This window comes from Theobroma cacao, chromosome 7 (genome assembly GCF_053813885.1).
Source record: "Theobroma cacao isolate CCN51 chromosome 7, ASM5381388v1, whole genome shotgun sequence".
Lineage (NCBI taxonomy): Eukaryota > Viridiplantae > Streptophyta > Magnoliopsida > Malvales > Malvaceae > Theobroma > Theobroma cacao.
This window is the reverse complement of record NC_142645.1, coordinates 3087859-3115284: the sequence shown is the minus strand read 5'-3', so window position 1 is coordinate 3115284 and position 27426 is coordinate 3087859. Positions and strand designations below refer to the sequence as shown.

Sequence of the window (27426 nt, the reverse complement as noted above, 5' to 3'; positions counted from 1 at the left end):
TAGTGTAAGGAGCTCTCCACAATGTCATTTTGTTGTATCAACAACACTTTAAATAAAAATGGGAGGTTGGAAATCTTTTAAGTCAATTGATTTTCATAAACAAACTCCTTTGATTTTTTTTTCTTTAAAAAATAAATTCCATTATCATTTCCTTTCCATTTGATTCATTTACTACATTAGAGGAAGAGAGCAATTAATTATACAGTATAATTAATAGTATTTGATGATCCCACATAAACACTCCAACAACTATGTCTTTATTAATGGAAGATGATTTTCCTATACATAGAGAAAGGCAACCCTACTAGCTAGCATCAATGCACAAATTCCATGTGGATGACATTACTAACATCCATGAAAGTTAAAAGAAAAGGTTGGTGACAACCCAACAATGTAGGGGAACCCATGCCTTTAGCTTTGCTTCCTCTCTAACCTTCGTCTTGTTAGGCACTAGCAATGAATGTGAAAGACTTAACAGTCAGAACTTTGTACTACTATGAAGCACATGTGTAAACAACTTAGGCTTGACTCAACAAACCCTAGCCATCCTATGGAAACATTAATTGTGAGCATAAGTGAATGTGAGTTGAGATAAGGTTAAGATTATAAATAGTAACTGATTCAAAATTTTATATGAGATGATTAAAGGATAATTATGTTATATATCTTAAATTTTATGTATATAATAAAAAAATTAAAAAATAAAAGGTGACGATTGTTATTGTCTACTACCACTTTGACTCTATCGGTGATCGTAAGGACATAATCATGTATCATTCCTCACCTATTTGATGGGAACCCATTTTGCTAAAAGATTTTATATAATTTGATCTCAATAAAATTGAAGAGAAATCCCACATGGCAATGAGTTTGAATCTTTGGGTTTCTTGCCTACCAACTTGGAAGAAAAAATGACCTAGAAACTGGAAACCAGCTGTGTTGGCCCAAAAGAATTATTGTAAACCAACAAAATGGTTTGTACATATCTCTCTCACAAAGCCCTCCAAAGGTACCATAAATGAACCAAAGACTTCCATCCAAAACATGTCAATGAGTTTTGCATGTTATAATTTCTACACATAACCTCAAAATCAAAGTCATTTCACATTCATTCTTCACTTCCTTGTCTTGTGCCTTACATTTAGGCCTATCACATATTGTCAAAAAAGTGATAGCAAATGTGAAATCAATCACATGGGTTAGCATAACTTTTAACACCCCAAATAAAACCAATAATCAAACACTATATTCCATATAAATAAAAAATAAACAAATTAAGTAATTTAAATAAATAAAAATTAAGAATATTGAATGTCACGATTGTATATCAATAAAAAATGACAACAAATGTTTTTTTATTTAATAATTATATTTTTTAAATCGACGTGAGTTCGAGATAATAGTATATATTAAATTTTAACACTCAAAAGTAGAGAAAAAAAATTATTTTATAAAATTTTTAAAGAAATAAAAATTATTATTTTCATTTATTTTTCATACTAATATATTATTTTATTATTTTTTAATTTTATATTTATATACTTTGATTGCTTAAGACAACTTAAGACAAACCGACAAATCCACCTCCTGACACAGCCCCAAGATCCAATGCGCCTTTCAGGAGCCCATCTTTGGCACGTGCCCACCCACGAATCGCACGTGCCGCCTCTCTTCTTCTTCTTTCTTTTCCCTGTCCTAAGATTCCCCTCCCCACCTGAAAAAACCCAAATAAAATAAAGAAAATCCCACCATTAATCTTAAAACCCCTCCGAAATTAGGGTTTTCCCCCCACATTTTTCGAATTTTCTTCCATTTTTTGCATGAAATTCTCAGTCTGAACGAGCTTTGTTGAAAGCTTCCGAACAACGTTTTGAAAGGTTTTTTTTTTTTTTTTAGTTTTTTGAATATCAAAATGGAGTCGATTTTAGCTCGAGCATTGGAGTACACTTTAAAGTACTGGCTTAAATCTTTCTCAAGAGATCAGTTCAAATTACAAGGCCGTACCGTTCAACTTTCTAATTTAGGTAATGATTTTTTTATTTTGGATCTCAAATTAAGCTTCCAATTTCAGTTACTTAACTCTTTTTTTTTTTTTTGGATTTGATAGATATCAATGGCGATGCGTTGCATGCAAGTATGGGATTGCCCCCTGCTTTGAATGTGACGACGGCAAAAGTTGGGAAATTGGAGATAATTGTGAGTTTCTATTGTTTATTATTGATTTTTTAATTTTTTTTTTGGATTTTGAACTGAGAAATCGATGATTATTATTTTTTGAATTTGTAGTGTTGATTTGGAATTTATAAGAGTTTGAGATGTGAAGTTAGGAAATTGATTAGATTTCAGCATATGTTAAGCTGAAAATGTCTTTTGGATTATATATGGAGACAATTTAGTGGGAAATTATGAGGTTTTTAATAATTTTATTCACGTTTGGCTACTATGAATTGGAGAATGAGTTTAATTTTTCCTACTTTCAGGTTAGGATGGATTTTGAGATAACCGGTAATAAGTTTTGGATTTGCTGTTTTGCATTTAATTTTGATTTGGTTCATAATCAGGCGCTAAGAAGATAATAAATTTAATGTTCATTTCCTTACATCTCTTAGACATTGCAAGAGCATGCTGATTCTTAATTTAGCTGATTTTTTCTTCCCACGAGCTATTTAGTTTCTAGATGGATGACGACAGCATCAACTACTACTACTTCTGCCGCTGCTGCTGCTACTACTTCTACTAAGCATTCTCACTGTGTGGTGTCAATTATATGAATTACATTGCACCACCGTGCTTTATTTAAGACCATATGTAGTTCCTAGAAAGATACAATGAAAAAGCAACTTAATTAATTTCAGTTTTGTTTTTTAATATGTTTTCTTTATTCTTTTAAATGGAAAATTCGGCTTCACTTGTTCAATTCAAACTATATGTGAAAAAATAATTTGCAAACTGGAACAATAGGAATAAAAGGTTGAAATTGTCATCCATTTTGTATTTGCCTCTGAGCATTTGAACTGGTTTTGATTCTGTTTTCTTGAACTGATCATTTTCTCTAAATTGATCATTTTTCTCTTGTAGCTCCCCTATGTCAGTAATGTACAAATCGAGCCAATTATTGTGCAAATTGATAGGCTTGATTTGGTTCTGGAGGAAAATCCGGATGCTGATTCTTCTAGGAGCTCAAGCAGGTAATGTAGATTCACCCTTGCTCAATGTTATGTTTTACAATTAGAATCATATTTGTAAATCTGTCGTTTGGAATTGTGTACTGTTCTTTAAAGCAACTTGTATCTGCTTTTGTGCTTACAGCACTCAATCATCCACCAGCTCAGGGAAGGGTAGTGGTTATGGGTTTGCTGACAAGGTTAGATACTATCTTTGGTAACGTTGTAGATAAGTATTTTGCCTTAGAATATTAAATCATTTATGGATTTAAACACTACAAGGTTAGCACTTTTGTAGTGCCTGTACTTTGTCTCCAGGTTACTGTTGCCTAATACAATGTTGGACTTCAATTAGATCTTGAGCTAACATTAAATAAGAGAAAACAAATTCCAGCACATAAATATACAAAATTCTTTAATTGGTTGAATTACTGGTTTATGCACGTCATTAGCAACATTGACAAAGGTTTAGGCACGGAATATTTACTTCATGTATTGACCTTTTATTATTTTCAGATTGCAGATGGAATGACTCTACAGGTTCAGACAGTCAATCTTCTACTTGAAACTCGTGGTGGCGCTCGTGGCAAAGGGGGGGCTGCTTGGTATGTTGTTTTATTTTCAGCTTGGTCATAAACTTTCTGGTTGCTTGCATGGCCAGTAGATATATATATACAATCTAACGGTTTCGTACTTGTTTTGCTTGGTTGCTTTGATAATTAGACTCTTCTTCTCAGAGATAGACTCGTCTCCTTTTGTGCCTGACCCTTGTAGTGACGGTTATAATATAATTTAATTTAACTTACAAAGAACTTGTAGAAATATTTCCAAAAAGGACATTGTAGTATAATTGGAGTGCCCCTTTTTCTTCTAAGTTTATTCATATCTTATGTTTATACATTTCTTTTAACTGTATATAATCTTTTTACAAGCAAATGATTCCCTAGGAATTGTTGAAAAATGTATTGTTATATACTAGAAAATTCTAATCAAAGATGCATATGGCTATGTGTTGTCTCTAGAGTTTTTGGAATTGCTTTGTCTGACATTTGGTCATTTCTAAACATCAGATCCTCACAAGACTTCAATGCATTATATCAAAATAAGTAAGAAACACCATCATTGGTAGAGGAGGGAAACTTATGAAGATTTTACATCTTTGCATGAGATCATTGTTTATTCTATATTTATCTTGGGGGAACCCGATAATGCTGTACACTTTCTTGTTTAATGGTTTTGTAGACCTCAATGAAGGCTTTCAATATTTGCATTCATTCTATACGAATTACTAAAATATGTTCTGTCATTCTGCCCTTGTTTGTGCACTAAAAGAGGATAATTTGTTCAAGTGACAAATTTCTTTGGTTGTCAATGGAACTTGTATGGAACTCTTACCTTGTTACTTTTTTTACTCATGTTTATCATTTTTCAGGGCATCACCTATGGCATCTATCACCATGCGCAACATTTTACTATATACCACTAATGAAAATTGGCAGGTACTTTAATTGTGTTTTATTGTGTCATAATCTTGTTAACTGTTTTCTTTTGTAAAAGTGCACATTTGAACAATTTTTTTTGGCAGGTTGTAAATCTTAAGGAAGCACGGGATTTCTCCTCAAACAAAAAGTTCATATATGTTTTTAAGGTAATGTTTTACATAAACATTCCTTCCTCAAACTAAACAGACTTGTGATTCCCTCTCTTCCTACTATGCATGTGCACATACTGGCATGCACATTCCTTCTGTGCACTGCTTTATGATTGTCCTTTTGGTCTACCTGTGTCCTTGGTTTCTGTCATAATGAGTATATATGTTGCATGTGTCGGCTTAGTGTCTAATGATGCTAACTTCTTTTCGTTTCAGAAACTTGAATGGGAATCTCTATCTATTGATCTCCTACCTCATCCTGATATGTTCAGTGATGCTAATTTAGCACGTTCTCAAGAGGGAGCAACTCATAGAGATGATGATGGCGCAAAGCGTGTTTTCTTTGGTGGAGAACGTTTTCTCGAAGGCATATCCGGAGAGGCTTATGTAATGCAAATTATTCATTTTCAATTAATTTTTGATGAACTTTTTGTCATTTTAGACTGTTATGTGGTGGTAGAGATTTTTTTTTTTTTCAGGATGTCTTGTACTCTGACATTCTAACTCCAATATTTTCCTTTAGATCACAGTGCAGAGGACAGAATTAAACAGTCCACTAGGCCTTGAGGTTCAGTTACATGTTACAGAGGCTGTTTGTCCTGCGTTAAGTGAACCAGGTAATAAAGTTGCCTGCTTTCTACCTGCTTGTTTCACCATATGAATTAAATATATAATGCCAACACAGCATGTAATTGTGGTTTAACCACATGAGCAGGGCTCCGAGCTCTTCTCCGCTTCTTGACTGGATTTTATGTATGTCTAAATAGAGGAGATGTGGATCTAAAAGCTCAGCAGGTTTTAAATTTTGTCTCCCATCATTCGTTTGATATTTCTAGCATCTTCTTTTAACTTGTTATGGACAAATTTTACTGAGTTCTCTCTCTCAAATCTGACAGGGATCCATTGAAGCGGCAGGACGCTCTCTAGTTTCTGTTGTTGTGGACCACATATTTCTTTGCATCAAGGACCCTGGTTCGTTTCTGTTTTAGTTGTTTCCTTTTACACACATAGACAGAGTTATATTTTAATAAGCAGTTCTTGTGTGTTTATTTTAGAGTAGTGTATACATTCTCTTAGACCTCCATTGTGTTTGGAAGTTTGAAGGTAAAACAGAGTAGAGTAAATGGTGGAAAGGTGAGGAGTGTAGACTGAGTGAATTAGTATCTATGTTGTTGGGAGTGGGGAGGAGAGTAAAATAAGAAGTGTAAGCCTTGTTACCATTGCATTTTTCCATTAATAGATCACAGACAGGGTAGATCAAACTGTTTACTCTCTTTTGCTCTTCCCTCTTCTACTCCTCCATTCAAGCACACTGCTCATCATTTCATTAGAACATATTCCAACGGTTGAATTTACTTGCAGAGTTCCAGCTCGAACTTTTGATGCAGTCACTCCTCTTTTCTCGGGTATTTTTCTATGATACTTAATATATAACTTAATATCAATTCATTTTCCTGATCAAATTCTGGTTTTGTGGATCTATCTTATTTTATGTTTCTGCTGGAAAATTCTAGTATGATGATAACAATGCTAATTAGATTTTAGGACATAGAAGAAATAAGCGACTACATAATTGTATTTTATAAAGTCCAACATAAAAGACAACCATGCTCAATCTTTATGTGAAAAGTTGAAATTAAAATTATACAATATTGTCTTGTCTTATGATAATGTTTTCATGGTGATTGATGGCTTCTCAGTTAATTTGATTTAAAAACAATCCAAGATCCTAAATATTGTCTAATGAACTTTTATATTAGTAACTTCTAATTGTTTCTTAGTTTCCAGCTATGATCATTATGTATCCTTTACTTTGCATAGTCTGCTTTCTAAAGTTCCTCCATAATAATATTTCTTTCATGCACTTGCAAGACTGTTGGTACAGTCATGTTATGCTGGGATGTACCAAATCTCATGTTAGGATGTTCTGTTCCTGCAGGCCAGTGTCTCTGATGGAGAAAATGCTCATAATTTGTCCAAGGTTATGATTGGTGGGCTGTTTTTAAGGTAAATATTGTTATATTTTACTTTTCCAAAGCTTTGGTTGTGGTGATTTCAGACTGGCTATGTCAAGGTCAATCATTGCTTTTGTCATGTTTGAAGGTTTAAGCATCTGTGAATGTGGCTTTCCTTGTCTTTTTGGGTACAATCACCTGATAATTTGATTAATTTAATTTTGTGGAACAATTCTCAATGTTTTGGCTATATACATACTATCAAATCAAGAGTTCAACCTTTCTTCTGCAGAAATATTGATTTTCATTTCCCTACGCCAAATTTTCCATGAGCTTAGTCCAAATTTTTGAATGTATGGAAATATTCTCTCATATATGATACATGAATGTACATGTGAATCACTCGGAGTTGTCTTGCTTTTCTCACCTAGTTATCTTCATTTTGGCTGTATTACTGTTTAAGTGGAATTTAACGTGTCGGTGGTGTGATGCAGGGATACCTTTTCACGTCCGCCCTGTACTTTAGTGCAACCATCTATGGAGGCTGTCTCTGATTCTTGTCTTCACATTCCTGACTTTGGTATCAGCTAATTATTATTTTGTACTTTGTAGAAAAATAAATTTCCTTAGGTGGATGTACACATAATCAGGTTATAATATAGGTTACTGGAATATATTTTACTATTCTCTTTCTTGGTTTATCAGGTAAGAATTTTTGCCCTCCAATATATCCTCTGGGTGAGCAGCAATGGCAGTTAACTCTGGGTGTTCCTTTAATATGCCTCCACTCTCTTCAAGTCAAACCCTCTCCATTCCCTCCGTCTTTCGCTTCACAAACTGTAATTGGGTGCCAGCCTCTTATGGTATAATTTTATAATTTTGATACACAATTCCTTTTCAACCAATTGTATCAACTTTCCCTTCTCATGCTCATTTTATCGTTCATTGTTCAGATTCATCTTCAGGAAGAATCTTGTTTGAGGATATCTTCCTTCTTAGCTGATGGAATAGTTGTCAATCCTGGTGCTATTTTACCAGATTCTTCAGTGAATTCCCTTGTATTCACTATCAAGGAATTAGATATTAGTGTTCCTCTGGACACAAGCAAATTGGATAATCCTGGTGGTGGAGAGAACCATATCATACAAAAGTCGTTTGCTGGAGCTAGGCTTCACATTGAAAAGTTGTTTTTCTATGAGTCACCATCACTAAAACTCAAGCTACTGAACCTGGAGAAGGATCCTGCTTGTTTCTCTCTCTGGGAGGGTCAACCTATTGATGCTAGCCAGAAGAAGTGGACTGCTGGAGCTTCACAACTTAGTTTGTCTTTGGAAACTGCTTCTAGCTTGCTTGGACTTCAAAGTTCTCTTGGCTGTTCGTCAGGCTTGTGGAGGTGTGTTGAGCTGAAAGATGCTTCTATTGAGGTAGCTATGGCATCTGCTGATGGAAACCCATTAACAGTTGTGCCTCCTCCAGGTGGTATTGTCAGAATAGGGGTTGCTTGTCAACAATTTATGTCCAATACATCAGTTGAGCAGTTGTTTTTTGTCTTGGATCTCTATGCATATATTGGTAGAGTTAGTGAAAAGATTGCAGTGGTGGGAAAGAACAAAAGACCAAAGAGAAATAGGGATGAGTCTTTGGGTGGAAGGTTGATGGAGAAAGTTCCTAGTGATACTGCTGTAAGTTTAACAGTAAATGTCCTTCAGCTTAGTTTTCTTGAATCATCCTCCTTTGATATCCAGGGCATGCCTTTGGTTCAGTTCATCGGGAATGCTCTGTTCCTTAAAGTTACTCACAGAACTCTTGGTGGTGCTATTGCTGTTTCATCGACTTTGTGTTGGGAGAGTGTTCAGGTGGACTGTTTAGACACAGAGGGAAACCTTGTACACAAGAACGAAACACTGTTAGATTCAGTTGAAAATGGTTCTCTGGTAACTGGGAACGGATTTTCTCCATTAAGAGCTGTTTTTTGGATACACAACAAACAGAAGCACCAATCAAATGGAAAAGCTTCACTGATTCCATTTTTGGACATAAGCATTGTGCATGTCATTCCTTTTGATGAGCGGGACAAAGAGTGTCATAGTTTAAGTGTGTCAGCGTGTATATCAGGTGTGCGCTTAGGTGGAGGAATGAATTATACTGAAGCTCTGTTGCATCGATTTGGAATTATCGGGCCTGATGGTGGTCCCAGTGTGGAGCTTTCTAAGGGCTTAGAGAATGTATCATCTGGGCCACTGTCAAAACTTTTAAAACCTTCAGCTTTCATTGACAATGATCTTGAGAATGGTATGGGACATAATCTATTTTTTTGAGATAGTTGGTTTCTCTTTATAAGAAGCAGTAAAGCTTTCCTTTGGCATTTACTCATGTAATTTAACTGTAATTGTCTTAAATTTTGTATAGGTGGAACCTTGGGAGGGGTGAAAGATGATATTTTTTTGCATCTGGGAATGCCAGATGATGTAGATGTATCCATTGAGTTACAAGACTGGTTATTTGCTCTCGAAGGTGTGCAAGAGATGGCTGAAAGGTGGTGGTTTGACAAAGAAGTCTTGGGCAGAGAGCAGAGGTGTTGGCACACAACTTTCCAGAGTTTGCAAGTAAAAGCGAAAAGTAGTCCAAAGGATGTACCTAATGGAAAAGGGATTTCACATGTAATGCAGAGATACCCTGTGGAGTTGGTCACAGTAAGAATCACTTTACTTCTCTTGCGAGGCCCTTCTAATGGTATTTTATTAGCTTAGAAGTTATTAGAACCAATAGTATTATATGTGAGCAACACTGAACTGTTGATATTTCTCTGCTTTTTGTTTTGAGTGTTAAAAAGCATGTATACTGGTCTAGGTGGTGTCTAGGATGGGGTTTTCCTATGGTTGGGAGGTTATTGGAGGGTCCAGCCCTTGAACTTGTCATGTGATGGCAGGGTGGTGAAAGATTGGACCTTTTGGGTTTTATCTTTAATTTATTTCTATATCTGCTTAATTGTGGCGGCGGGGGGTATAGCACTATCATTTTCAGCAAAGGCATGGTGGGAATTAGAAATTTTGGTTTATTTAGTTCCTATTTATGTACAAGTACCTTGGTCCATGTAGCAGTGAGCTCATTTCCGTGTGAATGTTATGTTTCTGCCTTCATTCTAATAACTTTCTAAAATGTGAAAATGCTTGTAGGTCAGTGTGGAAGGCTTGCAGACCTTGAAGCCTCAGGCTCAGAGGGGCATTCTTCAAGATGTATCACCTACAAATGGCTTCAAAGAAAGTTTTGAGGCAATGGGAGGGATAAATCTTGAAGTTCGTATGGTGATGTCAGAAGATAATGTTGAGAACGAAATGGTCAACTGGGTGGTGGAAAACTTGAAATTTTCTGTCAAACAACCGGTAATGAGATCTAATTTTTGAAGAAGTTGATTACAGTCAAAATAATCTTGGTCAATCGCTCATAATTAAGGTTTCTTTCACTCTGTAGATTGAGGCCATTGTAACCAAGGATGAACTTCAGCACCTTGCTTTCCTGTGCAAATCTGAAGTTGATTCAATGGGTCGTTTAGCTGCTGGAGTCTTGCGGCTGCTCAAGCTGGAAAAATCGCTTGGCAAGGAAGCCATAGATAAACTTAGCAACCTTGGTAAGTTTGATTTAGCAAAGTGATTTCATTCAGTTAAAAGTTGCATACTACAAACCTTTTGTATGAGTTGGGAAGATAGAACACTTAAAGACTAAGCAGATTGGGTTTGTTGCCGAGGTCCTGGTGATGGAAACTTTTGCTGCCGATCACAAGTGCTGTTCAGGATCTTAATATACTTGAGCTGCACAAGTATTACATGAACAAAGTGGCGAACATTGAGTGGAATAGAACTGACGACCTACCTTTTACCTTAAAGAAAAATAAAATAGGTTCTAATAATATGTATTCTAGCTTAAATAGGTTCCAAAACCAGTTCAACACTAAGTAATAACTGTAATTCAGGTTTTCTTTTTTTTGAAATTTCATAGTGCATTAATCATAATAGGGAACCATCGTTCACCTTTTTACAAGGATTTGGCAAGGCTATGCCCCTTTCAAAAGTTAATAGGGTATACCAGTACAAAATCTCCCACAATGCCCTTTGGCCATCTCAGAAGTTCCATAACATGCAAATCCTGTACATCCTCAACAAATGCACCTCAACCCCTAATTTCAACCATGAAATCAAGATAGTTAAGAAAGTAAACCTCCCAACAATTGCACTACAGCTATTCCACAAGCACAACAACCACCTTGTATCTCATTTCCTGTGCACTAAAGACAGAATGCAAATGATCCAGACTTCCTAATCCATATGGGAAAAAGCTCTGTAGCTTGGGTCTTCTGCATTTGCAGCACTTACTCTAGTAACATTGTCCCATACATTGATAAGGTCCTCCTCTCTACCAATACCTGATTTCGCAAGGGTATCCTCTTGTTGGTTTGCCTCCCGAAGAGTGTGTTTGACTTCCCATTCTTTAACTCGTTTCTTTAGCATTTCAATATGAAGTACCCATTTTTGACTTCCTAATTCAGGTTTTCTTGGAAGGTATTCTTTACTTTCTTTGACCTTATTATTATCTGCATCAAATATAATGATTTACATCATTGCTGTCAAGCAAAAATGCATTAGCATATTGACAGGTGAATCAAGAACTTTTAGGTTCTAAAATTCAGAGTATAATATCATTTGAAGTTGGTTAACATTGTGTATGATTAAGAGCAATATGGGTGAATAGCTGAACCATTTCAAACTTCATTTAATCTAAAATCAATATCCTTTCGTTTTCTTTGGCTGCCTGGCTCTCCACTCTTGCTGCTTACTATTTTCCTCGGTGTGTGGTTCATAATGTATAAGTTGATTACTTGTAGGAACTGAGGGTTTTGACAAGATTTTCTCATCAGATAAGCTTGGCCGAGGCAGCAGTGCTGGAAGTATTGGGCTATCTCCTTCATCAAAAGAGATTAATGAAGACCAGCGCTCAACTGTGGCTTTGCTCGAGGAGGCAGTTTTGGATTCACAGACCAAGTGTGCTGCTCTTCTTGCTGAAATGTCTAATTCAGAATCTTCTGAGAAGAAGCTTACAAATATAGAAGAACTGAAACAGAAACTGGATAGTATGCAGAGTTTACTGGTGCAATTGCGGGGACAAATGTGATTAGCTATTTTCTTCTCATTCTTTGTTGTAAAATTTTGGGACAGAAAGCATCCCCAGTTATATAGTTTACTCAATTCTTTTCTGTATATAGTACAAATATATAAACACATGTCTGAGTGTATGTGCCGAGTTGGCATAAAAGAAAGCCCTTTTTTGGTGTAATCTCTCAAACTTTGTATCTTAATACATGTCTGAGTGTATGTGCCGAGTTGGCATAAAAGAAAGCCCTTTTTTGGTGTAATCTCTCAAACTTTGTATCTTACAAAAATGACATTTTCCCGAGTTTTAGTTGTTATCATTAACTCTTGTGATATTGGTAATGGATGACCCATCAGATTATATCTGGATTTGTAATTTTATCTTACAATCTATGAATTTTTTTTTTTTTGTATTTGAAGAAAAGGGGATTCGAATCTTATTCTTTTTTAGAAAAAAAATCATGTATCAATCAATGCATGGATCAACTCCCAGGTTACATGAAGATAAGCTATAAGGCACTGTTAGATGTTTATGAAGAAATGGAACAACTGTTGGAGCAAGGGAAACAATACCGTATCGAATATGCCAAAAAGGAGGTACGATCATTGACAATTACCTCATTGATTTCATATACACATGAGAAATATTATTGGTAGTTGTTGGATTTTCATGCTCCAGGCGATACAACTTGCTCAAGCTTACCTTCTTGAGGCCAAATGGACGCATGAAAATTACAAACCAACATTCGAGGAGTACAAGTCTAATGCATTGCTTACCTCTGGCTATGGTATGCCTGCTATCACAGCGTTCGTAGGCATGGGAGATGTTGCAACCCAAGAGACCTTTCATTGGGCAGTTAATAACCCTAAGATTATCAGAGCTTCCACAATAATTTGCAGGTTCATGGATAACATTGCTGAACGCAAGGTATACTACTATGATCAAAGAAATTGATTTCTAATGTGTTAAAAGTGTCTTCATACACCCGTGAGAGGTTAATTCAAAACAATTAGTTCTTCGTCTTAACAATAAGAGGTATAGAGTTCGACTATCAGCAAGTTTTTATTAACACTTTCCTGAATTCAAGCCTTCGACAGGATGAGCAGCTTATCTACCCACGCTAAGAGTTTCTTAAAACGTAAGAAATTTTTTCTATGGATGGCAGTTTAACCAAAGGAGAGAAGACCAATGCTCAGTGACAGAGTGTTACATGGAACAATATGGCGTATCAGCGCAAGATGCATACGATGAGTTCAACAAGCATATCGAGAGTTCCTGGAAGGATGTAAACAAAGAGTTCCTGAAACCAACAGAAATGCCAACACCAGTTCCTCAATCGTTGTCTCAACCTTGCACGGTTGATGGATGTCCTTTATAGAGAAGGAGATGGTTACACATATGTTGGCAAAGCTGCAAAAAGTGGCATCACTTCCTTGCTGATTGATCCAGTCCTTCTTTGAATTAGCTCTTGGATCTGCTTCTTCTATACAAAGTAATGGGTTGAGATTTGAGACTTGCATAACTCACCCTGATGCACCCTTGCACATGCTTGTGTCAGTTATTTTTATAGTTTACTTTTTGTTTAGTTTGTGATAGTGACTTGCAGCCTATGCATGTACAGGCATGAAGTGTGCCTTCTGCAGTGTGCAAGAGTATAGCAAAAGAGTTAATGATGCTGTGTAGTGTGTATTGAAGTGTTTTACTGCTTATGGAGTGCTGATGAAAATTCAGTGTCTTCTTTTTCAGCTATTCCTCTCTCTCTTCTTTCTGTTAGCTTACTGCCTTTGTACCTCACTGCAAACCAGTGTTCATTCTAGCTGTATAACAAAAAACTGTTGTGCTGATTGTTATCTCAGTTGTTGGTTTGTTCTCAGGTGGTTGTATGTATGTGGCAAATCTTTACAATGTGTTGATTGTTATCTTAGTTTTTTTTTTTTTTTCTCTTTCTTGCACCTGCTTTTAATTGGTTTATACATTCTTGCATACTCACATGATGTTTGAAGGATAGGAAGTGAGGTCAATAATGGAGAAGTAGGAAAATTGATTCTATCAGGCTATGTTCAATTCATATTTGCATTGTTGCGGAAATAACTTCAATTTTTTAATCAAACAATTCATTGAACTAATTACATAAGTAATCTATCGATATAATAATCAATTTAGCTGAAAAATTCATTTGTTTTGAAAGCGAGTGATGTAACTTTCAAATCTTTTTTATAATTTCTTATTGATATTAATCTCAAATACACAATTTTTTGAAAATTGAGATACATCTTATTCTAATTAATTTGAAAGATTGAACAATTTATTCACTCCGGACTTTACGTAGTGTCTGTTTACACATGTAAGTATATGAATTTCATCCAAATAAAAAATGTCAATGAATTAATTAATTTTCCCAGCTAGAAATCAAATCATCCAATTTGATCAAAATCAATGCATCCAAAAGATAACTAAACACCAACCTAAATATTAATTCGTTTTACTGTTTATGTCACATATGGTACAAACTTGTAACATCGACTTTAACAAAGTTGTCTTAATTTGATTAAACATAGATTGTCATTTATCATATTTGATTTTGTTTGATTCTAGTCCCACATTTAATGAACACTACAACATATTTCACATTTAATAAAATCAACACATTTTGTTTGGCAATCTATTTCGAAATAGATCGTTTGATTAAAACCATGGGTGATGTTACTTTCATGCATACTCTTTTGGAAGGCAACTGATAAAGCATGCATCCCCAAGTATAAGGTTTACTCAATTATTTTTCATATATAGTACAAATATATAAATACACGTCTGAGTACAGTCTAATGCCAGAAAGGGACAAGAGGCTCACACCTGCATAGCATATTCCTGTTTAATCTTATCTTTATTACTATGTTTTCTGGAGCTATTTTCTGCCATGTGGTACTATCTGAGGTTGATCTTGCCTGGCCTATTCTCTGCTATGGTGGTAGTAATCAGCTATGCCAGTCTTCTCCCTACTTCACTGCATGTTGGGGATTTATACAATTGGATATTTATTGAGACCCCATTCTTCAGGCTATTCTCTACTGATCTATTTTTTATTACCCTGAATGGAGAATGGAAAATCTATTGTAAGGTTTTTTCTTTTCTTTGGGGTGACTTGGATTGTTTTCCTTGTCCTTCACTGATCCTGCTTCTCTGATGAGTGGTTTTATAGTTGGTCCTATGCATGCACATGTATGAATTGCAATCAACCAACCAACCCTTGAACATTAATAATGCAGGAGCCTTTGAGAGGTGAAGTTTGACAATCAAGAGAAATGTGCCACAGACAATAAAATGCAAAGTAAAACCCAATTTTTCAAGATAAAATTGAAGCTGAAAAGCCGAGATCCCTTTGCACGAAAACTCCATTAGACAATAAACCATCTCGGACAGTTAAAAGTAGAATCAACCACCTATTCATTGATGCAAGCAGTTTAATCTTACATGCAGTATCAGCAGATTGGTTACTTTAATCTTAGTTCTCTTGCTTAATTTCTTTGCTAGAAGGACTAAAGGGTTTAAGAGATCCCTATTATCTTCATTTTGTTCTCTATTTTGCTCCTGCTTTTTAATTGGTTTCTACCTTTTTTCATATTCACGTGATGTTTGAAGGATGGCAACTGCGGTCAATAATGAAGTAGGAAAAGTCATTCTATCATACATGTTCAATTCATATTTGCCTTCTTGGGAAAATGACTTCAATTTTTTAATCAAACAATTCATTGAACTTATTACGTAACTGCTCTATTAATATGATAATTGATTCAGTTGAAAAATTTATCTATTTTGAAAGTTGGTGTTGTGACTTTCGAAATTTTTTTAAGATAGCAACTGCGGTCAACAACGGAAAAGTAAAAAAAGTGATTCTATCATACATGTTCAATTCATATTTGCCTTCTTGGGAAAATGACTTCAATTTTTTAATCAAACAATTCATTGAACTTATTATGTAACTGATTTATCGATATGATAATTGATTCAGTTAAAAAATTTATCTATTTTGAAAGTTGGTGTTGTGACTTTCGAATTTTTTTTAAGATAGCAACTGCGGTCAATAACGGAGAAGTAAAAAAAGTGATTCTATCATACATGTTCAATTCATATTTGCCTTCTTGGGAAAATGACCTCAATTTTTTAAACAAACAATTCATTGAACTAATTATGTAACTAATCTATCGATATGATAATTGATTCAGTTGAAAGATTTATCTATTTTTAAAGTGAGTGTTGTGACTTTCGAATTTTTTTTAGGATAAAATATCTCCACTTTTTAAATTTTAATTGAAATTTCAAGCGTATTCAGTAATTTTTGAAATAGACACTTCGTCTTAAAAGTGTAAACACCGTTAATAGGTAATATAAAAAGACTAAAATACCTTTTTTTTTGCGATAAAATACCCTCTCCTTTCTAAATTTTAATTGAAATTCCAAGCGGATTCATTAATTTTTAAAATAGACACTTCGTCCAAAAGTGTAAACGCCGTTAACATGCAATATAAAAAGACTAAAATGCTTTTTTTCTTTATGAATTTAAAAAATCATTATTATATAATTTTTTTTGAAAAAAAAATAGGCCAACTCCCCAAGGGAGGGAGGAAGCATAGACCAGCGTTCCCCTATATTTTTTAAAATTAATAACAAATTAATAAAAAAATAATAAAAATTATATAATAATAATTTTTAAAATTAATAAAGAGTAAAATTATCCTTTCAATATTATCATGTGATCAAACTAATGGAAACATTAATGATTGACTAATGGCTGAACTTATGTGTCTAGCGAAAAATATTTGTTTGAAACAGAGTGTTCATTTCAAAAACTAATGAACTCGCTAATAATTTTGATTAAAACTTAAAGGGTGCGAGTATTTTACCTTTTTTTTTTATAATTTCTTATAATATTAATTTCAAATACACGATTCTTTGAAAATTGAAATACATCTTATTTCAATTAATTTGAAAGATTAAACAATTTATCTGACTCTGAATTTTATTTAATTTCTGTTTACACTAAGTATATATAAATTTCATTCAAATCAAAAGGTCAATGAATTAATTAATTTTTCCTCCGAGAAATCAAATCATTCAATTTGATCAAAACCAATGCATCAAAAAATAGCCAAACATCAACCTAAATACTAATTTATCGTACTATTTATGTTGCATATGGTACAAAACTGTAACATCCACTTTAACAAGATTGTCTTAATTTGATTAAATGCTGATTATCATGTTTGATTTTAGTTGCTTCTAGTCCCACATTTATTTACAGAAATAGATTGTTTGATTAAAACCATGGGTGATGTTAATTTCATGCATACTTTTCTGGAAGGCAACTGACAAAGCATGTCTGACTGCATTCTAATGCCAGAAAGGGACAAGAGACTCACACCTGCATACCATATCCTAAACCACGTTGTTTGAAATTTTTAAAAATTTTTTAAAATATTTGTTTGAAATGATATTTCGATCCGAATTTACACATATGCATGAGGTGCTCTTGCCAAAGTTGGAGTGCACAAACAGCAGGATGATCTCTTGGGTTATTACTGGCTGGGATATGAATATTTTGACCATTGTGTTTGTGTTGGTCAGTTATTTCTGTCTGATGGCTGTGTTTGCATTGGGGCTTTGACTGGTCATGGTAATGGCTTTTGTTTTGTAAATGAGTTGGTACATTGTCTTCGGAAGCACAGGTGTGGTTGGGTTGATTACATCGGGAATTAATATTTGGCTGGCCGTTGTAATTGATTAAGATCTCATTTATGTCTACTTACTGCTTGCACAAGTTATTATGTTACCAGGTCAGATATCCGTGGGTATCCATATAATAATAATCCATTCACGTTGCTATCGAGAATTAATAATTGCTTGACCGTTGTAATTAATGAAGGTCTCATCTAAGCCTATATAAACACAACAACTATTGCAAAGATCTTCACTACTTGCACAAGTTAGTAAAAAAAGAAATGTCCTCGAAACTTTGTTCAAAATCTGCTTCTACTTCCTCTGATGATCATAATGCCAAGTCCAATGAGAATCGTCAGTCGGCCAATTTCCCTCCTAGCATTTGGGGAGATCTTTTCCTCACATGTCCGGAAAAGGTATACTATACTTCCCCTCTCCCCCCCCCCCCCACACCAATTTTTTTTAAAAAAATTACATGGTTTTCAATTATTTGAACTCTTAAAAACTCTTTAGATTATGCTTTCACAAATTTTTGCTCTTTCAAAGAATATGGATGCTACAACTCAACTACAAGAAGAATTGAAGCAAGAAGTACGGAGAATGCTCACCACACCTATGGATAAACCATCCCAAAAGTTGCACTTAATCGATGCAGTCCAACGCTTAGGTGTGGCTTACCATTTTGAGAAAGAGATAGAAGATGCTTTAGAAACTATATATGGTGACTGCAATAGTGATGGCAATGATATCTACGTTACATCTCTTCGATTTCGATTGCTAAGCATGGCTTTGATGTCCAGTGTGGTAAGCCTTAATTTGTTTTAAAACTTTATAAATGTTGAATAAATAACAGTTGATGTGAATATTCCACCTGGTTAAGATAAGGTGATGTGCAATGTCAAGAGAGGGATTCGATTATCTTTTAACGATTAAGTAATCGAAAAGTAATACTTTGGTGAGATTTCAAAAACATTTAATTGCCACATGCTGTATTAAGTATTGAATTTAATACTTTCCCTTGATTGAGCAGAAACATTTAACAAGTTCAAAGATGACAAAGGAAACTTCATGGTGTCCTTGAAAAGTGACGTGAAAGGCTTGCTAGAATTATACGAAGCTGCTCATATGCGTATGCATGGAGAACATATATTGGAAGAAGCACTTGCTTTCACCACCACTCATCTAGAGTTTGCAGAAACTAGCATAGATCAGTATCCCCTTTCAGCACTAGTCTCCCGTGCCCGAAAACGGCCCATCCACAAAGGATTGCCAAGGTTGGAAGCTAGGAGATTCATTTCCATATATCAAGAAGATGGTTCACATGACAAAACGTTACTGAAGTTTGCCAAGTTGGATTTCAACTTAGTACAAAATCTGCACAAGGAAGAGCTAAGCAAGATTTCTAGGTGCTTAACTCCGTAATCCTTATATATGAATTGCTTTATGAATAATAAAAAACTATGGTTGTGCTAATGGTTTTAATTCAGGTGGTGGAAAGATTTAGACTTCAAGAGAAAGCTACCTTTTGCAAGAGATAGATTAGTTGAAGGTTACTTTTGGATATTGGGAGTGTACTTTGAGCCTCAATACTCCTTGGCTAGACAGATATTGACAAAAGCAATAGTCATGGCATCAACTATTGATGATATATATGATGCTTATGGCACATTTGAAGAGCTTCAGCTCTTTACCAATGCAATTGAGAGGTCAGCAATATATAACTACATTGCAATTAACTTCTTCGATAACTTCAATATTAGAATTTGATTGAATTTTCAGGTGGGATATTAACTGTATGGACCGACTCCCAGCATACATGAAATTGCTCTACAAGGCACTCTTAGACGTTTATGGAGAAATGGAGGAAGTGATGGCAAAGCAAGGAAAAACATTTTGTGTCCAATACGCGAAAGAAGCAGTAAATTGACACTATCCCCATCTCATTTAAGATTTTCATGAAATAAATAAAGATTATTAGCTCCACAAAAGCTGATAATATACCCTCTTTGGCTTTGGTCATTTCCTAGATGAAACAATTATCTCAAGCTTATTTTGTGGAGGCTAAATGGTACCATGAAAACTACGTGCCAACGGTGGAGGAGTACATGACCAACGGATTAGTATCTTCTGGCTACATCATGGTTGCAATCACATCTTTTGTTGGAATGGGAGACATTGTGACCAAAGAGATCTTTGATTGGGCATCTAACAATCCTAAGATTGTTAGAGCTTCTTCAATGATTGCCCGCCTCATGGACGACATTGTTTCACACAAGGTAAAAAATTATATGCTGAAATATAGCATATAATTCAATCATAAATGAGACTAGCATCATACATTTTATCAATCACACCTACATATTTATTTATAAATTAATTTTACTATTGCAGTTTGAGCAAGAGAGAGGGCATGTTGCTTCGGCCATTGAATGCTACATGAAGCAACATGGGGTTTCCAGAAGAAAAGGCATGCAATGAGGTGAACAAGCAAATCGAGAATGCTTGGAAGGATATAAATCAGGAATTGGTAAGGCCACCAGCTGGGGTTCCAATGCCGGCCCTCACACGGATTCTCAATCTTGCAAGGGTGATGGATTTCCTTTACAAGGAAGGAGATGGATACACCCACGTTGGAGAAGCAGCAAAGGGTGGAATCACTTCATTGCTGATTGACCCCATTTCAACTTGAAGAAGAATTTGGTACCGAATAAATAAGAAGTGGAGTTGTTCACATTTCATAATGTGGCTTGTTGGACATTTTCAAATAAAATGAATGAGACATAATCTCATGTTGGAAAATAAAAGAAACAAAAAGCCAAAAAGTCATGTATGTTGGAAAATTCAACCAATTTGTCTGTTCTTAATAACAATGCTATTGCAGGATTTGCCAGTTGCGTTCCAACAATAATGACATGATCATGACAAAATTTTCACCTTCCACATGAACATCTTATGAGTATAAAATAAAAAGTGATATTTTGATAAATGGTAATTTGTTAACTCTTAGTAATAAAAATTTATTTGACTCAAAATAAAAATATAAAAAATTAATTAAATGTAATAAAAAATAATAGTTTATTTAAATTTTCTTAAATAATTCAATTTTTTTTTTAAAAAAACAATATGCCTTTCTTTTAATAATGAAAAATGTTCATTAAACTTGAGTTGTAGATCAAGACGTAGTTCTCTTCGTTCAATGAATTTCATCACCTCTTTCATATATTTTGAATTTAAAATATTTAAAATAAAGTTTCAGAATTTTAATTATTCAAGGAAATTTTAAATATAGCAAACATGTCCTAATAAAAATAGGAATCACTCGTCGATATTTTTGAAGCATTAATTAGTTGCCAACTCTTTTAATATTTGTTTGGACAATTTTGATGCATTAATTAGTTGCCATCTCTTTTAATACTTGTTTATTTGGACCACACTGTTGCAGCAAGCTTCCTTTTTTGGAAAGTGAATATTTGTATTTGAGGGTAGAAAGTTACAGAAGACAAGTGAAAATACAGCTTTCACCCATTCAAGCATCCTTAATTAATCCTTGCATTGCAAGGTCTAGCCTGCCCTGATGTACAGCTCAAAATCCCCATAGGCCTCAACTCAAGTGCAACACTATTCTGTAAATACAATAGGCCCAGCTGATCATGCACACTCTAGATCTTGAGTGCTCCCAATAAATGGTTTGGTTTCAGGATTCCTTCAAGTAGTGGTGGAGTCAAAATTTTGTATTTAGAGGATGAAAATAAGAAATTTAATGTCTGTAGAGATAAAATTATATTTTTTAAAATAAAAAGTAAAACTATAAAATTTGAAAAAAACAAAATATTTTTTTTTAAATTTTAGGGGGAGGCTAGGCACCTACTAGCCCCCCCCCTTCGCCTCTGCCTTCAAGAGACCCACAAGACATGACATGTTATTTTTGTTTTGTTAATAATTTTCTTCGTTTTAAAGTTGTATTGTTTTGACTTAGTGGGCAATCTTGTGTCTATAAATTCATGTAGCAATCGCACTCTTAGCCTCACACAAATCTGTGTTGATTAAGGAGTAGCAAAGGCACCAAATTAACCCTTGAATTCTGTGCTTCCAATACTAGCATACCCCATCAAGAGAGAAATGGCTTCACAAGTTTCTCCAGTTCTTGCTTCAACCCAAAAGGCCATATCCTCTTATATGCAAAATCGCCCCAAGGTTGATTTTCATCCTAACATTTGGGGAGATGTTTTCCTCAATTGTCCTCTTAAGGTATATATAAAACTTCGTGTATGTGTGCGTGATATTTATATATATAATTATAATGTGAAAATTTTGAAATCTAATACGTAATGAAACTTAATATGTTCATGACATTATAAGATTTATTCTTATTTTCTTGACAGTTTTTATTTTTTGTGAATATATAGTTTTTTTTTAATTTTTTAACCCTATAAATATATTGCATTGTACAACAATATTGATATAGTTAATATGTTAAGGAAGGTGATTTACACATTTGTTACATGTCTATTTAATTACTAAAAAAAAACTCAATTTGTAATAAATTTTTAACTACATGATAAGTATATACATAAACTAGTTTATAAAATTTTCAAACAAATTATCAAAGTACAAGATATACCCTATTTAATATTTGTGGCATTTTTTAGCCATTTTTTTCTAATATAATTTATTTAGAAGAGAGATTTTATTTTTTTTAGTCCTTTATTTATAAGAAGAAATTTTCATCATTGAGCAGGATATTGATACTACAACTGAACTACGATATGAAGAACTGAAAGAAGAAGTAAGGAGGATGGTTGTTGCACCTATGGATAATTTAAACCTAAAGTTGCTTCTTGTCAATGCAGTCCAATGGTTGGGTGTCAATTACCATTTTGAGAAAGAGACTGAAAATATATTAGAACAAATATACCATGACAGAAATGATGCCAATGATCTCTACACTACAGCTCTTCGATTTAGAATACTTAGAGAGCATGGATTTGATGTTTCATGTGGTATGAGAAGTCTCATCTCCATATTGAAACTTGCGACTTGTAATCTTTGTTTTTAGTAACTCTTAATCCATTTAATCTAACAAGAATGTTTGATAATGACTTTGGGTGATTGAGCAGACGTATTCAACAAGTTCAAAGATGACAAAGGAAATTTCAAGTCATCCTTGACCAGTGACGTACGAGGATTGCTGGAACTTTACGAAGCTTCCTATCTGCGGGTGCATGGGGAAGATATACTTGATAAAGTAATTTCTTTCGCCACCACTTACCTAATTCTTGCAGCACCAACTTTGGACCATCCTTTATCAGAACAAGTTGCTCACGCTTTGAAGCAGTCAATCCGAAGAGGCTTGCCAAGGGTGGAAGCTAGGCGATACATTTCCTTATACCAAGATGATGAATCGCATAATAAAGCGTTGCTGGAATTTGCAAAGATAGATTTAAAATTGTTACAACTTTTGCATAGGAAAGAGCTCAGTGAGATCTTTAGGTATGTGTTTGAGCCTCATACTAACTGTATTTCCTTACTTGTTGAATCTTTTCTTTCACAAATTAAATCCTGAAGGTTAAATTGTGCTAATGGGGTATGATGTTTTAGGTGGTGGAAAGATTTAGACTTTACAGGAAAACTACCATTTGCAAGAGATAGGGTGGTTGAAGGTTATTTTTGGATCATGGGAGTGTACTTTGAGCCCCAATACTCTCTTGGTAGACGGATGTTGACCAAAGTAATAGCTATGGCATCAATTGTAGATGATACATATGATTCATATGGAGCATACGATTAGCTCGTACTCTATACAGATGCAATTGAAAGGTAATCAGATCCATTTCAACAAGTTTATAAATTCATGATCCAGATCCTCAACGAATATTATTAGACATGTAATTAACCTTTAAAATGTGTGTTAGGTGGGATATTAAATGCATGGATCAACTTCCGGATTACATGAAGATAACCTATAAGGCACTATTAGATGTTTATGAAGAAATGGAACAACTGTTGGAGCAAGGGAAACAATACCGTGTCGAATATGCAAAAAAGGAGGTATGATCATCGACAATTACCCCATTGATTTCATATAAACATGAGAAATATTACTAATAGTTGTTGGATTTTCATGCCCCAGGCGATACGACTTGCTCAAGCTTACCTTCTTGAAGCCAAATGGATGCATGAAAATTACAAACCAACATTCGAGCAGTATAAGGCTAATGCATTGCTTACCTCTGGCTATGGTATGCTTGCTATCACAGCGTTCGTAGGCATGGGAGATGTTGTAACCCAAGAGACCTTTAATTGGGCAGTTAATGACCCTAAGATCATCAGAGCTTCCACAATAATTTGCAGGTTCATGGATGACATTGCTGAACACAAGGTATACTACTATGATCAAAGAAATTGATTTCTAATGTGTTAAAAGGTCTTCATACATCAGAGAGAGGTTAATTCAAAACAATTAGTTCGTTTGTCTTAACAATAAGAGGTTTTTTGCCTGTGTTGTGCTCTTTCTCTTGACTTTTGCTGGTGTGGAGCTTGTGTCCCAATTTTTGAGGATGTGGGGATGCCATGGTTTTTTTGTTCCAGTGGCTTCTGATGTAAGAGGGGTGATCTTCACCCGTTTACTTGTTAACAATACTCCATCTTTTCAAAAAAAAAAAAAAAAGGTTTTGAATTCAAGTATCAGTAATTTTATATTAACACTTTCCTGAATTTAAGCCTTCGACAGGATGAGCAGCTTATCTACCCTTCATAAGAGTTTCTAATAACATAAAATTTTTTTTCGATGGGTGGTAGTTTAACCATAGGAGAGAAGACGAATGCTCAGCCATAGAATGTTACATGCAACAATATGACGTATCAGTGCAAAAGGCATACGATGAGTTCAACAAGCATATCGAGAGTTCCTGGAAAGATATAAACAAAGAGTTCCTGAAACCAACAGAAATGCCAACACCTGTTCTCAATCGTAGTCTTAACCTTGCACGGGTGATGGATGTCCTTTACAAAGAAGGAGATGGTTACACATATGTTGGCAAAGCTACAAAAAGTTGCATCACTTCATTGCTGCTTGATCTAGTCCCACTTAGATTTAGATCTTGGAGCTGCTTCCTTTATACAAAGTATTGTGTTGAGAGTGAGATTTGCATGACTCAACCTTATGCACCCCTACACATGCTTGTTTCAGTTATTTTTATAGTTGACTAGTTGTTTATTTTGTGACAATGACATGCAGCCTATGCATTTACAAACATGAAGTGTGCCTTCTGCAGTCTGTGAGAGTACAGCAGAAAAGTTAATGATGTTGTGTTTGAATCATGTATTGAAGTGTTTTACTGCTTATGGAGTGTTGTATTAATGAAAATTCACTGTGTTCGTTCCCTTCTTTTTCAGCTCTTCTTCCCTCTGTTTTTTCTATTAGCTTACTGCCTTTGTACCTCACTACAAACTAGTGTTCATTCTTGCAGTATAACAGAAAACTATTGCACTGATTGTTATCTTAGTTGTTAATTTGTTAGCAGGTGGTTGTGTTGAAAATGATATTTAACTAGTTAGACAGAAACTCTTTAATTGATTAAGAAGTATCATTAACTGGTTAAAGGTTGAAGTGGTGAAACAGAAACTCTTTAATCGGTTCAAAAATGTCTTTAACTGGTTGAAGCTTAGCTTGGCGGGAAGAAACTGCATTTGAAGAAAGTCGCTGATAGGCGGCAAAATGACGTCGTTTTATATTTTGTTTGTTTTTTCGAAGTGTGAAACGCTTGCCTAAAATGTCGTTTAGCAAGTGCTTTAGTCTCCTTACCTCATACACATTTTTTTTTTTGTCGTTTTGGTTGGTTTGTAAGGCTGTTAAGCCGTTTTCTCCTTTTTTGTCTTTTTCCGGTTGGTTACTAAGCACAGACACCTAAGCTTTATTTCTTAGTGCTGAACTGGTTTTTGGAATGCCGAGGCTACATCTAAGCTTAGAATATGTTCCATACATGTAGGAGATATATATATTGAAAAATGGAATGAAAGAGTTGTGAGCCGATTCCCCCAGATTTTTAAAACTTCTTTTGCTTTATTTTTCCTTCTTTTTCTCTAAGTTCTTTTCCTGTGATAGCTTTCAAAATTTCTACATGGTATCAAAACATTCTTCTTCAGGGACCTGTGATTCGATTGTTTTTACCTTGAATATAAACACAACAACTAGTGCAAAGATCCTCACTACTTGCACAAGTTAGTAAAAAAAGAAATGTCCTCGAAACATTGCTCAAAACCAGCTTCTACTTCCCCTGATGATCATAATGCAAAGTCCAATGAGAATCATCACCTGGACAATTTCCCTCCTAGCATTTGGGGAGATCTTTTCCTCACATGTCCTGAAATGGTATACTACTTTTTTTTTTTTAATTAAATGGTTTTCAATTACTTGAACCCTTGATAACTCTTTAGATTATGCTTTCATTCATAATAATTTATTAGTTACTACTTAATTACAAATTTTTGCTCTTTCAAAGAATATGGATGCTACAACTCAACTACAATTAGAAGAGTTGAAGCAAGAAGTATAGAGAATGCTCACCACACCTATGGATAAACCATCCCAAAAGTTGCACCTAATTGATGCAGTCCAACGCTTAGGTGTGGCTTATCGTTTTGAGAAAGACATCGAAGATGTTTTAGAAAGTATACATCGTGATTGCAATGGTGATGGCAATGATCTCTGCATTACATCTCTTCGATTTTGATTGCTAAGAGACCATGGGTTTAATGTCCACTATGGAAAGCCTTTGTTTTGCAACCATTTAATCACTACATGTTGATTAAGTATTGAATTTAATACTTTTCCTTGATTGAGAAGAAACATTCAACAAGTTCAAAGATGACAAAAGACACTTCAAGGTGTCATTGAAAAATGACGTGGAAGGCTTGCTAGAATAATACGAAGCTGCTCATATTCGTATGCATGGAGAACATATATTAGAAGAAGCACTTGCTTTCACCACCACTCATCTAGAGTTTGCAGAAACTAGCATAGATCAGTATCCCCTTTCAGCACTAGTCTCCCTTGCCCGAAGATGGCCCATCCGCAAGGGATTGCCAATGTTGGAAGCTAGGAGATTCATTTCCATATATCAAGAAGATGGTTCACATGACAAAACGTTACTGAAGTTTGCCAAGTTGGATTTCAGCAAAGTACAAAATCTGCAAAAGGAAGAGCTAAGCAAGATCTCTAGGTGATTAACTCCTTAATCGTTATATATGAATTGCTTTATGAATAATAAAGAAATATAGTTGTGCTAATGGTTTTATTTCAGGTGGTGGAAAGATTTAGACTTCAAGAGAAAACTACCTTTTGCAAGAGATAGATTGGTGGAAGGTTGCTTTTGGAAATTGAATGCTACATGAAGCAACATGGGTTTTCAGAAGAAAAGGTATGCAATGGGTTGAACAAGCAAATTGAGAATGCTTGGAAGGATATAAATCAGGAATTGGCAAGGCCACCTGCTGGGGTTCCAATGCCGGCCCTCACATGGATTCTCAATCTTGCAAGGGTGATGGATTTCCTTTACTAGGAAGGAGCTGGATACACACGCTGGAGAAGTTGCAAAGGGTGGAATCACTTCATTGCTGATTGATCCAATTCGCAATTTGAAGAAGAATTTGATATGGAATAAGTATTAAGAAGCAAAATTGTCCAAGCTGTCTTGAATTTAAAATCTTTTGATAGATTGTCAGAGTTTTTCAATGTAATAATAAAATAATATATTATATTTTTATTTCGTCATCCTTATTAATTTATTTTCATTTT

The 27426-nt window shown here is 34.7% G+C and overlaps 1 protein-coding gene and 4 pseudogenes across 5 annotated transcripts; all 5 read left to right on the top strand.

The window, feature by feature from the left end:
* Window positions 1-1607: 1607 nt before the first annotated feature.
* Window positions 1608-12231, top strand: LOC18593681 (amino-terminal region of chorein). 3 transcript variants are annotated; one of them, XM_007021008.3, is made up of 20 exons: window positions 1608-2024; window positions 2108-2196; window positions 3079-3188; window positions 3310-3364; window positions 3681-3769; window positions 4597-4663; window positions 4750-4812; window positions 5032-5202; window positions 5339-5432; window positions 5531-5610; window positions 5712-5787; window positions 6178-6221; window positions 6755-6822; window positions 7265-7350; window positions 7476-7633; window positions 7724-9062; window positions 9180-9463; window positions 9947-10153; window positions 10242-10398; window positions 11683-12231. In XM_007021008.3, the coding sequence occupies exons 1-20, from the start codon at window positions 1913-1915 to the stop codon at window positions 11934-11936; spliced, it is 3603 nt and encodes a 1200-aa protein (XP_007021070.3). In that variant the 5' UTR covers window positions 1608-1912; the 3' UTR covers window positions 11937-12231. The 3 variants fall into 3 exon arrangements, with proteins under 3 accessions (XP_007021070.3, XP_007021069.3, XP_088664460.1); XM_007021007.3 differs by having other exon boundaries at window positions 1609-2024; window positions 11650-12231; XM_088808334.1 differs by lacking the exons at window positions 1608-2024; window positions 2108-2196; window positions 3079-3188 and having other exon boundaries at window positions 3363-3381; window positions 11650-12231.
* Window positions 12232-12391: 160 nt separating this feature from the next.
* On the top strand, window positions 12392-13723 carry LOC18593680 ((+)-delta-cadinene synthase isozyme A-like; annotated as a pseudogene). Its single transcript, XR_016027586.1, has 3 exons — window positions 12392-12511; window positions 12594-12842; window positions 13081-13723. The product of XR_016027586.1 is annotated as a (+)-delta-cadinene synthase isozyme A-like (transcript).
* Window positions 13724-17911: 4188 nt separating this feature from the next.
* LOC18593679 ((+)-delta-cadinene synthase isozyme A-like) lies at window positions 17912-20439 on the top strand (annotated as a pseudogene). Its single transcript, XR_016027478.1, has 7 exons — window positions 17912-18046; window positions 18177-18434; window positions 18661-19036; window positions 19118-19336; window positions 19410-19548; window positions 19658-19906; window positions 20022-20439. The product of XR_016027478.1 is annotated as a (+)-delta-cadinene synthase isozyme A-like (transcript).
* Window positions 20440-21749: 1310 nt separating this feature from the next.
* On the top strand, window positions 21750-24839 carry LOC148761444 ((+)-delta-cadinene synthase isozyme A-like; annotated as a pseudogene).
* A 1027-nt stretch (window positions 24840-25866) lies between these two features.
* LOC148761443 ((+)-delta-cadinene synthase isozyme XC14-like) lies at window positions 25867-27023 on the top strand (annotated as a pseudogene).
* The last annotated feature ends 403 nt before the right edge of the window (window positions 27024-27426 follow it).

Coding starts and splice junctions, on each gene's coding strand:
- LOC18593681 (XM_007021007.3), top strand. CDS start 1,913: ATGGAGTCGATTTTAGCTCGAGCATTGGAGTACACTTTAAAGTACTGG. Junction 6,823..7,264: donor ATTGGTGGGCTGTTTTTAAG/GTAAATATTGTT, acceptor GGTGTGATGCAG/GGATACCTTTTCACGTCCGC. Junction 7,634..7,723: donor TTGGGTGCCAGCCTCTTATG/GTATAATTTTAT, acceptor TTCATTGTTCAG/ATTCATCTTCAGGAAGAATC.